Genomic DNA, 16,703 nt, shown 5'->3' on the forward strand with positions numbered 1-16,703 from the left:
GTAGGGATAGATCCGTTCTGTACCTAGGCGATACGGTCCCTTATAGCCTTGTTGCGTGCCTAGAGAAGGCTAAGCTAGAGGAGGCGCTCCTATCTAGCAGTAGCGGCCTCTTCCTTACGGATTTGTTTATTAATGTTATCTTCTTCTCCCTTAGGTAGAGTGTCTTCTTCCTATAGAGGGTTCTCCGGTTCTTCTTCGCCCTCGTTAGCGGCATCCTAGTGCCCGATAGGTTCTTCCAGGTTTTTAGGCCCGCCTTCGGCGTCTTCGTCGTCGCTAACGGTAGTCTAAGTAGAGGTTTCTATAGTCTCTAGGTCGTTAGCAGGTTCGTTCGCACAGCGACGGGTGCTCTTGCTCCCTAATAGGCCGGGACGAGACGAAGCTATCTCGGAAGTAATTCGTTATGCTATAGGGTAAATCGAATTGTGTATAAAAGGTGCAGTTAAGAATAGAGTAGCAGTATAAATCACTTTAGAACAGACTCGATTCGATACTCTCTCGGAAGGAGGAGATTCTACGTATCCTTATAATATAGGCGCAATCTAGCTTAAACGAGCTTAAAAGGCCCTAGTAGGGGTGTATATGCTACTAAGGCAGGGGATTAGATGCCGATTGTCGGTATTCGGCGGAGGCAGATGTAACAATACTATAGTATATTACTATTATCCTTATCTAAATCCTCGTCCTTATTACCCTTATTAAGAAACGCGCGTTCGTAGGTAGAAGGCGGCGCGGCGGCGGCGGTAGCGGCTATAGCGGTAGAGCCGGATATAGCGGAAAGAATAGGAGGTATAGTATACTACGGCGACGACGAGGGCATAGGAGAGCAATCTAAACGCATCTAAGATTACTATAAAAACAGGTAAGAAACGCGACACGCGTAGATTCGAGTCCCGTGCACGTGACTAGCTAAGGCTATGAATAAAAATGAGTGAGGCTATGAATAACAACGGGGCTCTCATCGTGCGTTCGGAGGATTGACGGGCGAAGATCTGCACGCTGTGGAAAGCATGGGTAAAACTTCCACCAATCCTTCGACCACACTATGGTATATTTAGCCGGCTTGATGCCTCGTTTGGGAAGGTGGAAGATCGGCGTCACGAAGACCCACCCCCGGACTGTGGGCGTTTCTCCAGGATACCCCAGCGATCGTCGGAGAATCCTCCCCGGCATTTCTTACACGAAACATCCAAGGCGGAACATTTATAGCACAGAGTGAGAGACGGGAATCGCGGAGGAATGTTGATCTATTCGCTTGACTCGCTTGATTCTCCACACCGATCAGCGATATATAAAGTAGACCAAATCCTGCTTTACGAGTTCTGGACGATATCAACAGAAACATTAGCAAGTCTTTATTCCCTGGTCCCGGTCTCTCACCATGAGGGCTTCCTTCGCATCCATCCTTACAGGATTGACTGCGCTGGCCGCTTCGGTCAATGGCAGTCCCGTGGCTCAACCTGACGCTGAGTTGGAAACTCGTGCCGCTGCCTACGAGGGCTACATGATGGCATACTTCACTGGCAATTCGCGTGACGGAGAAAAGATATACTTTGCTGCCAGTAATGGCAACGACGCCTTGAGCTGGACCGAGCTGAACGGTGGCAAGCCGGCTCTTACTTCAACCATGGGTACTACGGGCGTCAGAGACCCGTTCATTATGCGATCTCAAGGTACAACATTCCGATTGCATACGACATCATGGATTCCGAGTTGACACACTTCCAGACGGCAGCAGATTCTACATTCTCGCCACGGATCTGTCCATCGGAAGCGGAACTTCTTTTGGCGATGCACAACGCCATGGATCTCAGTATCTCGAGATCTGGGAGTGAGTTTACTACCACTTTCCATTTTCGCAGTGCACAAACACTGATAAGTTGCAGATCCACCGACTTGGTCAACTGGGGCACTCAGCGCCACGTCAAGGTGTCAACCTCCAACGCCGGCAATACTTGGGCACCTGAAGCACAATGGGACTCTTCGATTAACAAATACGTCGTTTACTGGGCATCCACCATTTACGCCGACAGCGATCCGAACCACACGGCAAACACATACCAGAAGATGATGTACGTCACGACCTCGGACTTTTACACCTTCAGCGCACCGCAAGTCTGGCAAGACGTCGGAACCTCCCGCATCGACACCACAGTCCTGCTCGTCAACGGCACGTACTACCGCTTCACCAAGGACGAAGGTGCGGGCACAACCGGCTGTTCGGACATCATTGAAGAGCGATCGACCAGATTGCTCAACCAAGCCAGCGGGTACACCCAAGTCACCTCTTGTATCGGCAAGAAAGCTGGCACCAGCGCCGTCGAGGGACCAACTGTGTTCAAGTCCAACCCAAACGACGTCAACGGCAACAAGTTCTACCTCTGGGTCGATGAGTACGGTGGCCGTGGCTACATCCCTCTCGAGACTGCGGATATCGCAAACCCTGCGTGGACAGTCTCTGCAAAATTCACACTTCCAAAGAGTCCTCGACACGGGACAGTTCTTCCCATCACCGCTGCTGAGCTTGATCGCATCAGAGGCAACAGGTAAGATGATCGTCGTTCTGCCCGGCTGTTATATAGCTGAGTAGTCGTAGTATTGGCGCATCAGGAGCTGGACATGGCACTAACGGAGCGGGGAAATCAGCTCCCAACTTGATCCCGGGTCTCTGTAAGTACAGCAATCAGCAGCACAGAAGAGTCCCCTCACATGATCCCAACACACACGTTTCCGTTCCGCTATCAGCACCTAGGACGTTAGAAAGCTTGCTGACCTCGGTGTTTACTTTATTTAGACGCTGACCCAAACATCTGTGTCTTCAACAAGAACTACTACATCTACGCCACCTCCGACGGGTACGCCGGCTGGGGCGGCCAGGAGTTCTACGTTTGGAAATCCAGCAATCTTGTCTCCTGGACCCGCTCTGACAAGCCATTCCTCACCCTGAACGGCACATCCGGCAACGTCCCCTGGGCTGACGGAAACGCCTGGGCACCAACCGCCATCTCTCGGAATGGAAAATACTATTTCTACTTTTCTGGTAACAACCCCACGTACAACCGCAAAACCATCGGTGCAGCCGTCGCAAGTAGTCCAGAGGGTCCCTTCACCGCACAGCCCAAAGCGATGATCCTCAACGACGAGTCCGTCACTTCCGGCCAAGCTATCGACCCCGCCGCTTTCTACGACCCCAACACGGGTAAATACTACCTCTACTGGGGCAACGGCAACCCCGTCATGGCCGAGCTGGGCGACGACATGGTCTCCATCAAGGCCAATACTCTGCGCGCCATCTCCGGTTTGACCGACTTCCGCGAGGGTTCGTTCATGGTGTACCGCGAGCCGTATTACCACATGACCTACTCGATCGACGATACTGGTAGCGAAAACTACCGTGTTGGGTATGCTACGGCTCTCAGTGCTACGGGACCATTCACGTACCGTGGTATCGTGTTGGAGAAGGATGTGAGCCAGGGGATTTTGGCGACGGGACATGATAGTATTATCAATGTGCCGGGGACGGATCGTTGGTACATGGCTTACCACCGTTTCGGGAGGCCGAATGGAGATGGTCAACATCGTGAGACGACAATTGATAAGGTGACGTTTGCGAGCAATGGGCTGATGAACAAGGTCGTGCCGACGGTGGATGGTGTTCGTACGGCGGATACGGTGCCGTGAAAGGGGATCTTGGACGGATGTGAAATGAGGGGAGACAGATGTTGAGACAGGAATGACGATTTGTTAAACCTTTCAGACGAGATTCATGGAGTCCAACGAAATCCGGAAGCGCATCAAGCCGCGCTGGCGTGGGAACAGATGAGAACAATGCCGGATCCCACAGCCTTTGTGCTAGAGCATCGAGGGCATCTCGTCAACAAAGCCGACAGCCAAGTCGACTCGTTGAGGCCGTGACGGTGACGGTGGTCGCTCGGAGTACACGACACTCATTCTTCGACGCAGCAGTGCTCGTCCGGCGACTGCAAATCCGCCCGTGCGGCTCGATTCGCGCTAGCATGATGTGCTGCTGCCGTGAATGACAGTTCTTGGCATTTCACGTGCTCCCACCTCCCGTGCTCCCGTACTCAACGACTAATCTCATACTCAACTTCCAGGCAGAACTTTCGACCTTCTGTCACACCATCCTGCGCGAAAGTCTCAGATTCCCTGTCGTCATGGAGGACAACTACAGCACCTCGCTGGGGCGACCAGTCTCCCTTTTTCCGTGTCACAACCAGTGGATCGCATCAGAGCAAAACGTTACTCGACTTACAGAGCCAAAGCACATCTACACCAAGAGGAATTTTCAGCGCGCACAGACATTCACAGTCATCGTCTCCTGTTCCAAGTCTGAGCGCCCTTCGACAACGGATCAGAAAGCATTAGACGTGACCGACAAAGCTGCGTACTCGACTTGGCCGAGCGTGTCAGAACTACGCGCAGGGCTGGACACCCTTCCACAAGAACTTCAAGACCACGTCTACGACTTCACGTTCACCGCCAATCGGATTTGTCGGAAGAAGAACATGGTGACGAAGAAGGAGATGAGCATTCTCCAAGTTGACCGTGCATCGCGACACCAAGCCATGCTACAATTCTTCGCTGGAGGGATCAGATTTGACGCACAATCGCCTGACAACCCGGAGCTACCATATTGGATCGCATCCTTCCCCAAGGTCTTTCAACCCCTGATTGACAATTTCGAGTGTCAATTCTCGCAGTACACTATACATCGCGCTCGCGCAGAAAGCGACGGATACCCTCACTGCCGTGCTCAGGCTGAAACCCATGCCATATGCACTCTCTTGGCGCATGGCTTTTGTGTCAGGGAAGGGGGATGGCAGGGTCGAGTCGCAGCTGTGTATCCGGATGAGATCGAAGCCGTAATCAAGGGGTTATGAGCGTACATGCGGGCACGACGTCACAACAGCAAAGGCGGATCAATTCCTCAACGAGGGCTCAGTGACGGCGGCTGATACCGCAGCGCATCAGTGGCTGAGAGCGCGACCGAGGAGCACGAGGACGTGGGATGATGAGGCAATTCGTTCCGTCAAATGATTTGTGCGCTGGAGGGCGTGGGTCGGATGGGATGGAGAATTGTGTCATTGCGAGCGACTACTTAAGCTACTTCTACCAAGTACGGTCAATGAACTGTTCGGTAGAAAAGCAGCGAAGGAATAAAATAGTCAACGTTCTGTATACGCTCTTATACTCGAGACGTGTCACGCAGTCCTTGTCCTAAAGGAAGTAGTGTCACCCGAGAAACCGCCGTGGCACTACCTTATACTAATTGTCTAATTCGCAACACGCTAGCGCGATTGCTAGCGCATATGACTTGTAGGCCTGAGCTCTTCCACTTCCCTTCAATTCGATACCTTAACAGAAACAATTACACAACTCTCCATCATGGAAGACAATTTCCGCACCTGGTTCTTCAAATTTCCTAACGGACCAGATCGATTCCGCGTCACCCACTTCGCAAACGCCGGCGCTGATAGCAATGTCTCTTCCTCGTTGGAGCGCAGGTTCACAGTCTTCGCCAATGGAACGCAACAAACGCGCAGCAATGTCAATGGGATATGCGAACCGAGGGACGGCCAGAGACGGATTATCAGATATGCCTCTTCGCCACATAGATTGAGCGCTTTGGAAATCCGTACGGGCTTGAAGATGCTTCCACAAGAGCTTCGAGACCAGATTCAAGACCTCACCTTCACTGTCGACTGGATCTGCCGAGAGGAGAAGGACATTACACAGCAAGATATGAACATACTTCAGATCGACCACGCGTCCCGATCTCGACTCGCACCGCTATTCTTCGCGGGTGGACTGAGATTGGAATGGCAAGGACCAAGCTTCGGACTGCAGTGCTGGCTAGAGTCTTTCCCAGCGGCTTTCAAGCCGCTGATTGACAACTTCGACTGTCGGTATGCACAGCCTGTGCGGGTTAGTAATATCGCTCACCGACAAAGGACGCGCAGAAAGCTCGAAGATGTTCTTATGAGACGTCTACTGAGGAGTGTGTTTTGTGCAGGAGACTGGGAATGGAATGGCCGAGTTTGCGTTACCTTCACGGACGATGGTCTCGCGCTACGTGGAGAGGTGGACTTGCTGACGGAATGACATGGCGGCAACGACGTTCCTGAGAATGTGGCAAGCGCCACGTAACAAGTTGGCAGAATTGATTGCGAGTGCTGTGACACCAATCACAGAACTACCTTCATGGCTTGTATGATCATACACAGCTCATACAAGATACCTAGTGCTTGCAACGGTGATTGTTAAGTGCAGCGTGTCACCGGTACATCTGATTCAGGGATGAAGATACATACGAAGTGATAGCTTTCGAAAGTCGCGTGCGTTCTTGCAGCCATTTCCAATCATCAGACTCTTTGTTAAGCAGCTAGATCTTTAAAGCGACGTTTCGTATCAGCACTGCGCATAGAGGGCGGATTCAAATGCACGAGCGATGTGTGACGCATGTAACGCATGTGACAAGAAGCTAGCGCACATGCACGTCGTTGCTCACTTTGCTCGTTTGCCCCACGGCCTTGCGCCTCTCTTGTCCTGTTCATGCTCGGACCTGGAACTCACTTCAACAACGACTCAATTGCCGCCGTTACAGCCACACAACTACAACCTCACCATGACAGCCACTGGTCGGATCGATTTCGTCAGATATATTGCACCAGCAAACATTTCGGCCACCGCTACACTCCATGTAGTCACATTTTCAAGACATGGATCAGACTTCTCTGTGGGTCCTGCTGTGCCTCCTGTGGATGCGCAGACCCCGAAGACTGTCTCGCAAACCTCAGCCTCAAGCTCCACCCATGACACCGCCAAAGACATCGCTATGCTCGGCGACTTGAGTACCATTGCGCTCTGCACAAACCTGCAGTCACTTCCACAAGAGCTATACGACCGCATCTACGAGCTCACCTTCACCGTGGACTCGTACTGCCGCAGAGAGAATCAGGTGACGAAAGCAGAGCTTAGCATGCTTCAAGTCGACCATACGACCAGAAAACGGCTTGCACCGCTCTTTTTTGCTGGCGGAATCAAGTTGGAGAAGTTGATGAGCCTATCGGCCCAAGCGTTCCCTTCGTGGATGAGAGGTTTCCCGGAACATCTCAAGCACCTGATTCACAATTTCAAGTGCACGTTCGCCTGGTCACATCCGAGCCACGGTGAGGGATATCGTGCATTCCTCGAATACCGCATGCTCGAAGAATTGCTGAAGCACGGGTTCTGCGCAAAAGACACGGGGTGGCAGGGACGTATAAAGGTATTCTTCTCGGAGGACGGTTTGGCGCACAGCGCGGACTGAATGACCTTGGGCTAGCGATAGATCAAGGAGACTCGATGGACTCAGGGCAGAGTCACAACTACTATGCTGGAAGATTGCCACGCAGCAAGGTGTGGTCAAATCTGTGCTTTCTCGAGACATTGGCTAGCACAAAGGGCGAGGTTTCTGACACATAGCGCAGTCGAGCACAATGAAACTGCCCTAACTCGCCTTTAGACAACGTTGAGAGTAAATTCAGCAATGTGTTGTGGAATGGCTTTCTTTCCTCAGCCGAGTTTTTGAGCCCCTTTTCACAATCAGCTGGCCCAACGTTGTCTACATTCCGTGTATAAATTGCTTTTTGACACGATGGAGTACTTCTTCTCACCTATAGAGAAGCTGGGTCTCATGACAGCACAAGCTTTGACATCGTACTGCTTGTGCATGTACAGGAAGTCACGCTAGAATGCTAATATTCAACGGCCAATCCCGTCCTTTTCACGTGCGTGCATGACCACAAGAACCCTTCTTGAATTCCAACACCGACTCTTCCAATACATCACCAGCTTCCAATCCATCTCGCTGACCGCACCTGGCACGCCGGCTTACATCCACACAAAACGACGCGCCATGGCGCACAACTTCAGCACCGTGTCCGCAGGACCCCACCATGAAGACTATTCGTACATGCTTTACGCAACAAGGCAGACGGTTACTGACCTGAGCGACGGTTCGAGTTACCTTGAGACGGCCATTTCATGCTTCCATGAAGAGGAAAGGTGCCGCCACCCTGAGAAGGACACGCGCCGAGGCGTACACCGTACCAAAACGACCAAAGCTTCGATTCCTCCCACTTCCGCCGATCCCAGCACCATCGCGCTGCGCGCCCACCTCGAGTCACTTCCACAAGAACTGTACGACGACATCTACAACCTGACTTTCACTGTCGACTCGATTTGCAGGGGTAAAGACCAGATCACACAACAAGATCTGCAGATCCTTCAAGTCAACCGCGCCACTCGCCATCGCCTCCTACCAGATTTCTTCGCAGGTGGTCTTAAAACGGAGTACAACGTCAGCATGTCGAAGCCCGATCCGAAGTTCCCACTTTGGATCATGGAATTTCCCGACTTCCACAAGCCACTGATCGACAACTTCGAGTGTCATTGCGAGTACGAAGCGAGCATCTTTGCCTGGCGGGCCTCGACTGAGACTCATCGGAAGACTCGTGAGAAAGAGATCATGAAGGTGCTTTTGCACAGAGGCTTCTGCGTGAAGGATGGAGGATGGCAGGGTTGTGTGAGGGCTGTGTTTTTGGATGACTGAGTGCGAGGTGATATGGATCACGATCAAGACGAAGGCGACGAAATGAAGTGCTTTCAGACAAGCGGAAAATGAAGCTCCATTAAGGCGGGAAGGAAAGCTCTACAAAGGCTACTCCCAGAGTGATCGAGTCTTCACAAAGGGATTGTTTTGGCCAAAGGTTTTGCGGAGCATCCGATTGAATTCCACTGCACCACATGTCTTTGCAAGAATATCGGATCTGGAATTGACTTGGACATGGCATCATACTGGGTCGACGCTCGGGTTCACGGGCAAAATTCATTCGAGCAGAGGGAATTGCGAGATCGTATGGCATGCGGACAATTAAGGTCAGTTCAAAAGTTACTTGGTGTTTGTTCCTTACTTCTACATTATATCAAATGATGTTTCACAAAGAAGCAAATAACACCTCCCTGCGTGCAGTATAACATTTCTTCGCCAACTGTGGAAAATGACGAGCTTGTTCCTACGTAAAGTATACCCACTTCAATTTTACACTCGACAGCAGTCTGCTAGACGATCCAGGCCTACAGCTCTATAACAAAAAGAACCCCGAGATGTTTCGTTCGAGTGCAGTACCCCTGCCGCCAAGTGGAACAGACTTCCCATTTAGGAAGGAGCGCCTTGGTGCAAGCTTTCACTTTCGCGTCACGCCACAACAACTCCCACAACACAAAACACGCCGGTGAAGATCAACTGTGACTTGGAGAATCACGCTCGTAAGGCGATCCGTCCTACTGAGGACATTTCCATCTCGTCTTCCTTTTCCTTTCCTTCTTACAGCCAAACGACAGCTCTTCCCAGTGCAGTCAACAGTCTGCAGTCATCATGGCCAAGCTGACCGAAAGCCCTTTGAAGCTGTCGAGCATATCGCCGCCAGACGAACAGGCCGCTTACCAGACCGCGGACCCCCTAGTCAGCATCGCGTCCGCCCTGAAGCCTGCAGCTCCACCATTTGCCGTTGTACCATCAGTACCAACTGCAGAGTCGCTGCGAGAGGCTCTCGAGAGTCTTCCGCAGGAGCTCTACAAGATGGTGTACGACCTCACCTTCACCGTAAAGACAGGTGCACGCGACATCACCTCGCAAAAACTCAACGACCTCAAGCTCTTGCGCGTCGACCGAGCCAGTCGGAAGAAGTACGCAGAGACCTACTACGGTGGAGGCTCCAAGTTCTACTTCCCATGCGACTACTACGACAAGAAAATTCGCGACCTCATTGCTGACTGGCTGCAGTGTCTGTCGAAGAACGAGAGAGCTCTCGTCGAGGTTGTGATGATCTGCATAGAGACTGAGAGCCCGTTCTATCCGGAGTTCTTTGAGAATTGCAGCGCGGATATGGGACTCACTCGTCCGATACGAGTGATCTATACTCATGAGGTAAGCCGGCAACGGAAGATGTTGTGAAGTTGAATGCTAACACTGCCCAGGCGTCGGAGAAAATACCCGACGTTTATGTTCGTGGTGTGAGCGATCACGGAGATCTTGAGATCTACGACTCGGACGGTGTGAAAATATGAGTGCTGATTGACGCAAAGAATCTTGACGGGTGGTAAGACTTGACCGGATGTACTCGTGTAGGTTATGCCGTAAACGTGAGAATGTACAGATAGCTTGCCAGATGAGAGGCAATATTCAGAGGGAGGCAAGTACAATGCGGGAAGAAAATGATGCAGTTTCTCTTTGTCGGAAGACTCTCATTGTGTATGTCCTGCTTTAGTAACTCTGCTGCCTTTGCATACGCACACCATCAAAGAGGTTCTTTGTCGCTGCCTCTTTAGACGCTCCGCTTCTCCATTCTCTGACGTGTTCAACGGTGTGTTCTGCTTGAGGTCGCCCTGCTGGCCCGATTGGACCACCATGAACTGTTGCAGAAGTCTCCCGCCACTTTGGGAATCGAGACCGCTTTTGAAGATGGGAACTTACTGCCTGCTGGCGCGACCCGCTGGTTCAAAGCCTTACGTTGTCGTACCAGTAGTCGGTCGGCTGAAAGCCCTCGCGATACGCCTCTGAGACTGCAGTATCCCATTAGGAGTACGCTCAACAAGACCGCTCGATGTCCGGTACACCCCTGACCATCACGACGTCAGCACTTTCAGACGTCTAACGCGACAAACCAAACTACTCGACAAGATATGGCTCGTTCGATTGACTCTGGGAGTTGACTGGCAGCAGGCACACAAGCAATGATCGGCAACAGACTCAGGCCAACCTGCTTTGCACGTGAAAACGCTCGGACCCTGCTGGCTTTTCCTTCCCTCATCTTTCAGACACGCTTCGACTTCGATTCAACAATTGACTGAACCATCCAGCTTTGACCATGGCGGAACCACAAACCGTTGTCGGCTCTGAGGCTACTGGCAGCCCCTGCCCGGAGGACTTCCTCGCAGTGCTCCCTCAAGAGCTCCGCGACTGGGTTTACGAATTCACCTTCACCGCGGCCACTTCGACCAAGCAAGATCTCGACTCCCGTGTCGGTAGGGCCGAGTATATCGCACATCTCAAACTTATGCGTATCAGCAATACTACTCGCGCAAAGTATGCTCAGTCCTACTTCAGCTCACGCACATTCGCCGCCCGACATGGACGTTTCTGGCTGAGGAGCATCTGCCCAAGACATCGCGAAGCGCTCGTTGATGTCGAGTTTCGAGGCTGTTGGGGCGATCGTAGTCCAAATTACATCCAGAGAGTTTACGAGACGGCTCGTGTTGGAAGAGAACTCGGGCAGTCCTTGGAGAACAAAGTGCGCGTCCTCTCTGTAAGTATGCCGCATACCATGACCCAGGTCTCACGTGGCTGACACTACTTTCTTCAGCGCAACCGCAAGACTGGAGTATGGGAATGACCGGACTAGCCACACGAAGCGCAGAGTCATCTCGGCATCCTGGGACCACCCACCGGCACGTTTGAAAGCATCTTTGGGGGGCCGCGCCGCCGCGGGACAACTCAGGGAATTGGACAAGACGTATCGCTGGAATAGCTTGAGGGCAGCGCATACAACGATGAAGGTAGTAGGCGCTGTTGTCATCCACGTACGTTTGGCATAACAGCTGCTGACCACTGATCGTGGATGTCTACTGGCCTTGCACGCGATTGGCATGAACTGCATTGGCCAAGACAAGGCGCTCTGCCATGATTTCAGGCCCCGATCAGTTAGCACTAGCATACCTGCCCGTGAAATCGGATCCAAGTGCTTTGCTAGATGCAGAATGACCGCGTGTCGTAAATTTTGTGTGGTGACGTCCAGAATTCAGGTTGTGTCGTTCCCGATCAGCCCCTGAGCGGCATACCACTTCGACGCCAGGACTTGTTGCCTGCACTAGCTCCAACTGGAAAAAAATGCTATAAGTGTCGAACGATGCATCGATCCACATGCCATGCTCCATTTTCGTCCACACAGATATGAGCACCCTTGCTTCTGTTGCCGTCCTCAGAAAATCTCCAAACATGGCAACCTTGGACTATGGCGACTCGACCGCCTTGCACGCTATCCTCGAAGACCTGCCTCAAGAGATGTTCGACGATATATACCGACGGACCTTTTCCGCAACCACCGCTGCTGAACAGTCTCTAATCACGACTGCCGGTTTGGCCCACTACAACATCCACCTCGAATTGCTCCGAGTCGATCGAGCAAGTCGTGCACAATACGCCCGCTCCTACTTCAGGTCACGGACATTTGTCACCGACCACTCCTCCTGGATTGAATGGTTGAAGTCCCTGGCGGCAGAGCATCGAGTCAGTCTCCTGAATATCGAAATCCGCTTGAACGAGTCTCCAGAATATGCGAAACTCAGTGATGCAATTCGAAAAAGCATGCACGATCACTATCACGGCTATGTCATCAGTACTCTTCGGGCCCAGTTTGGTGAGGATCTGGCTGGCCGGCTGCATGTTGAGATCTGTCACACTCTGGCGCCTTCATTTGTTCCATCGAGGCCAGATGGATCATGATCCGGAGAGTGAGAATGCGAATGAATCCAGCGTCGTCGAGGGCCTCTGCTAACTCCATCTCTACTCTCAGCATCTTTCATGTGAAACATCCTGTTTTTAGTTAGCGCCATATCAATCCCTGCTCCACGCGCGCGTTTGATCGAACTTCCTCCCGAGCAGACTCTTCGTCCACTTCCACTCAAGTCGAGATCCTCACCAAACATGGCAAGTCACGAATCGAACCCCTTCGCCTGGCCGGTTTTGCTGCCACGCTGCAGAGTCGCAGTGCCGAGGGCCACATCGTCGCTGGACTCCGCCATGGTCCAGGAATTTCTTCAAAAAGTGCCGCAAGAACTTTACGACAAAATCTACGACCACACCTTTACTGCGCGCGCTTCGCCCGAGCAGACCCTGATCACATCTGCCGGCATTACCGAGTACAAGACCCATTTAAAGCTGCTTCGAGTAAGCAAAGCGAGCCGTGCGCAATATGGCAAATCGTACTTCGCCACACGGACCTTTGTGACGAGGAATCCATGGTACCATTGGCTGGGATCTCTTTCGCTGGAGCAACGGGCACAATTCACCGATATCGAAGTTCGCATGAGCTTGTTCTGGCAGCAACGAAGCTATGGCAGAGGTCCTCTGATGAGCCGGGTTACTGGCACCATCCTTGAAAATGTTCGACGTAACGTCACCGAGCACATTCGTGTCACGTTCGGCAAGGACCTGGCCGCTCGGGTGCGTGTCGCCGAAGACCGGTTGTGATTTTGACGATGAGGGTACGTACCACGCGGACACGATCACGATGCAAGAAGTACGTTACTTTCGGCGTATGTGTGGGGCGCAGCAGCTAACGGGTGTCTGTAGCGAAGCGAGGAGCACGATTCGAGACTCGGCCGGCGTGATCGGCCTGCGACAGGCAGTGACGGCAGACAGAATGTCTGCGTGTTCGGAGCGGATCAACATTGAGCTCCACAGAAAAAGCTGGGCCAAGCGCACGTACAGCAAGGAGGAGCTGGAACACAAGGACCTTGTACATGCATAGCAAGATATGCAGGCAATCGGGTTTGACCGTAAGACAGTGTAATGCAATGGCATGGTATCGTCTTCGAATAAGGCTTTCTGCTCATGACCCTCCACCGCCCAATGCAGCCAGTCGTTCTGCTTCCTTCTCCTCGCGTGCAGCCTCGGTCTCCCGTCGTAGCGCATCCAGATTGAAGCCTCCATCATCGTCATCGTCATCATCACTCTCCGCCTCGGAGTCGCTTCCTTGCCAGTCGCCCTTCTCGAACAACGCCCTACCCGTAGCCTCCTTCATGGCCTGTGCCTGAGCCTCCGCAGCCTTCTTATCCAGTCGCTCCTTCTTCCACTTCGCGAACGTCTCCGGCGTGACAGGCGTCAGCGTCCCGCTCAACTTATGTCTCTCGCTTTCCAGGAAATCCTCCAACGTGAGTGTGTTCAGCGGCGACTTATCCATCAACGCTTTCTCCGCCGCACGTTGCTCCTTCGTCTTCAGCACGAACCCAGGTGGGAGAGAGTGCTTGTACATGCACTTATCGCCACCATTCGGACATATCCAGAACCAGCCGTACTTTCCATTCTCCACAGCCTCGATGAAGAATTTGCACACCTTGTCTGTTGTCGTCTTCGGGTTCCCGTGCTTGCTCATCACGACTTGTCGTAGCTTCTCTTCGTCCCAGTCTGCCATGTCGTCCTTCTTCTTGCCGTCCTCCTCGCCCTCTTCGTCTCCCTCTCGCATGTCCGTGTACAGATTCTTCTTCTCTTGTTTCCGCTCCACATTGAGGTCATGGCTGAACTTACACTTCCTGCCCTTGTCGCAATGGCCCTTTTTGTAGAATTGGCAGAGAATCGTCTTAGGATCGACGCCGAATGGAATCTTTTGTGTCTGAACCGGCTTGAACAAATCAGCGACCTCCTTCGCAGCGGCTTCAGCAGCGGCCTTTTCCTTCTCTCGTGCGAGCTTCTCGGCCTCCTTCTTCTTGGCTTCGGGACCTTTTGCGGATGCTGTGCTGGCGGCGATTTGCTGAATCTGTTTCTGTGCGGCACCTCCCTTCTTGTTCTTCATGCCGAACGTCTTGTCCGCCACAGACGGCTTCGCCTTCTTCGGCTCATTGGTGGCGCCTTTCTTGGGAGGCATGCTGGGTGGTCGGCTTTATGAATCTCTGGAAATGAAGGTTCGTCTGGCTTCGTTGCCGATTCGGACGGAGGAGGACTTAGTATGCGATCGCTGGCGAGGGAAAGCTCTCCATATAGTCCTTCCTGTGGGTAGAGAGGATGGAGTGGGGGGGTGTCAAATGGCACGCGAGGAGAATAGTCGCAAGTGTGTGAAGTGAATGAGTTTTGTTCCGTGACGTCGCGAAACTTTGGTGGGGAGCGCTTCGAGCCGTGCCCTCTCGAACCCCGGACAGCATTCGCCAAGAGGCCAGATCAGCGTGAGGCAGAGCTCCCTACAACAACGTTCATTGCACTTCGATCATTGACTTCAACTTGGACTTACCGAGACCAGTAAGTGGAAATATCAAGGTCATATCAATGGCCAAAGCTGACTAGCAAGAGATCGAACAAAGCGCTCCAATCTACACTCAAAGCTGCAACAACCAGCTTCGCCCTCTCCACACCATAAGCACTCGCAAACATGATCACCGACGCCTCACTCTACTCTCTGGCCGTCTTCCTCGGCGCGGCGGCCATGCTTCTCATCGTCCTCTACCATTTCCTCGAAGTCAACTCCGACGAGCAACAACAAGGAACAACAGCCACAAAGTCAGCGACGATCAAGGACAACGCCGCAGCAGTTTCCGGGAGCACCAGCATTGGAAGCTTGAGTAGCTTGGGTGTGGGTGGGAAGAGCCAGAAGTCATGACGAGATAGAAAGATGGGCCGACGGAGTTGTGGGAATCATACGTGGCAGAACGTAATGCATCGGGTTCAGGTCGAGAGGGCAGATTCAGGGCAGGTCGAGGTCAGGCTTGAGTTGAGGGAGCTTGGGACAATTGGGAATGGCGTCTGCTCATAGCTTCATCACACATTGCGCCGCAATGGATTGAATGGCTTCGTTACTCTGCCAATCGTGCTGGCGTATTCAGATCCGGCCAATTCAGCAACAAAGACCAAACGCTCGGTCGTGTCGTCGCGATCGGCAGCCACGTTTTGCAGATCGTCGTACTCCACCTTCTCGACAACACGGTACAGAAGCGGTGTCGGTTCATTGTGGGCCATAGGTAGCGTACGCGCCGATCTGTGCAGCCATCGAAAGGAGCTCTCAAGTATCGTTGGCCAAAGCTGCGGCCTTTCAACACATGCTTCTCTCGATCTCGCAGAACTGCTATCGATCTCGTTGGATGATTTCTCTTCTTCCGCCGTGTCGGAAATCCTGGAGACAAGTGACGCGCGAGAGGGAGAGCTTCATTGATTGACGTATTGCTCAAGCAAACGATTGACGGCCAAATCCCCTTCTTCACACACAATGTTTCCTCCGCGTCCATCCATTCCTCCGAAAAACGACAGCAACAGCAACAGCACCTTGAAAACCCCATTTCCTCCTTCCTCCAGCCTAACCGCAGTAGGCCTCGCCGTAGCCTTCCAGGTCGGGGGTGCACTTGTGGCCTGCTCGGGGGCATTCCGAGGGTCGAGGAAAGGCGTTAGCAGAGTGCAAAGGTTGTGGCCTTCAGCTCTTATCACGAGATACGTACGTTGCCTGCATTTAGCGCGTCCGCATTTCCCAAACGGAGCATGGAGCTGACACTTCTTATCCCGTGGCGAGCATGGACTGCATGTCTGTAGACTGTAAGTACATAGAAGAATACTCGCATGCTGGAGCGGGAAGACTTGCGTCTGCCATGACCGAGGCGATGAGGACGAGAACGACGGAGAGCTGGAAGAACTGCATGGTCGTTGATTTCCGTGTTGTGGCTCGTGATGTACTTGTTGTGCCGTACTTGTTGTTGTCGTTGGTTGTTGAAAGAGAGTAAGAAGTCAGAGGGCGCGAAGGCAGCCTTTATGTCGTGTCTCCTCGAATCAAACACCTACAGCACGTGAATGTGAAATCATGCCATCCGGGGGCCATCCGCAGTCCCCTGCGGAAAAGAACTCATTGCAGGAAAGTGTCGCGTAATAAGCAGCTCGAGTCGGAGGCTCT

At 52.6% G+C, this 16,703-nt stretch overlaps 7 protein-coding genes across 7 annotated transcripts; 6 read left to right on the plus strand and 1 right to left on the minus strand.

Annotated features, from left to right (window-relative positions):
• Nucleotides 1-1,351: 1,351 nt before the first annotated feature.
• BXL (beta-xylosidase/Xylanase) lies at nt 1,352-3,678 on the plus strand (the record flags this gene model as incomplete). Its single annotated transcript, XM_003849355.1, has 5 exons — nt 1,352-1,670; nt 1,726-1,828; nt 1,884-2,543; nt 2,588-2,667; nt 2,792-3,678. The coding sequence occupies 5 exons, from the start codon at nt 1,379-1,381 to the stop codon at nt 3,676-3,678; spliced, it is 2,022 nt and encodes a 673-aa protein (XP_003849403.1).
• A 1,725-nt stretch (nt 3,679-5,403) lies between these two features.
• MYCGRDRAFT_95742 (uncharacterized protein) lies at nt 5,404-7,327 on the plus strand (the record flags this gene model as incomplete). The annotated part of the gene is made up of 3 exons (XM_003849356.1): nt 5,404-5,924; nt 6,210-6,226; nt 6,723-7,327. 3 exons carry the CDS (start codon nt 5,404-5,406, stop codon nt 7,325-7,327), a joined length of 1,143 nt encoding a protein of 380 aa, XP_003849404.1.
• Nucleotides 7,328-7,915: 588 nt separating this feature from the next.
• MYCGRDRAFT_95743 (uncharacterized protein) lies at nt 7,916-8,611 on the plus strand (the record flags this gene model as incomplete). The annotated part of the gene is made up of 1 exon (XM_003849357.1): nt 7,916-8,611. The coding sequence occupies one exon, from the start codon at nt 7,916-7,918 to the stop codon at nt 8,609-8,611; it is 696 nt and encodes a 231-aa protein (XP_003849405.1).
• An 825-nt stretch (nt 8,612-9,436) lies between these two features.
• MYCGRDRAFT_95744 (uncharacterized protein) lies at nt 9,437-11,453 on the plus strand (the record flags this gene model as incomplete). Its single annotated transcript, XM_003849358.1, has 4 exons — nt 9,437-9,988; nt 10,039-10,114; nt 10,921-11,366; nt 11,424-11,453. 4 exons carry the CDS (start codon nt 9,437-9,439, stop codon nt 11,451-11,453), a joined length of 1,104 nt encoding a protein of 367 aa, XP_003849406.1.
• A 602-nt stretch (nt 11,454-12,055) lies between these two features.
• On the plus strand, nt 12,056-12,562 carry MYCGRDRAFT_95745 (uncharacterized protein; the record flags this gene model as incomplete). Its single annotated transcript, XM_003849359.1, has 1 exon — nt 12,056-12,562. One exon carries the CDS (start codon nt 12,056-12,058, stop codon nt 12,560-12,562), a length of 507 nt encoding a protein of 168 aa, XP_003849407.1.
• A 1,108-nt stretch (nt 12,563-13,670) lies between these two features.
• Nucleotides 13,671-14,702, minus strand: MYCGRDRAFT_101221 (uncharacterized protein; the record flags this gene model as incomplete). Its single annotated transcript, XM_003849649.1, has 1 exon — nt 13,671-14,702. The coding sequence occupies one exon, from the start codon at nt 14,700-14,702 to the stop codon at nt 13,671-13,673; it is 1,032 nt and encodes a 343-aa protein (XP_003849697.1).
• A 350-nt stretch (nt 14,703-15,052) lies between these two features.
• MYCGRDRAFT_82148 (uncharacterized protein) lies at nt 15,053-15,627 on the plus strand (the record flags this gene model as incomplete). The annotated part of the gene is made up of 2 exons (XM_003849360.1): nt 15,053-15,070; nt 15,122-15,627. The coding sequence occupies one exon, from the start codon at nt 15,201-15,203 to the stop codon at nt 15,426-15,428; it is 228 nt and encodes a 75-aa protein (XP_003849408.1).
• Between the last annotated feature and the right edge of the window lie 1,076 nt (nt 15,628-16,703).

This window comes from Zymoseptoria tritici, chromosome 9 (genome assembly GCF_000219625.1).
Source record: "Zymoseptoria tritici IPO323 chromosome 9, whole genome shotgun sequence".
Taxonomy (NCBI): domain Eukaryota; kingdom Fungi; phylum Ascomycota; class Dothideomycetes; order Mycosphaerellales; family Mycosphaerellaceae; genus Zymoseptoria; species Zymoseptoria tritici.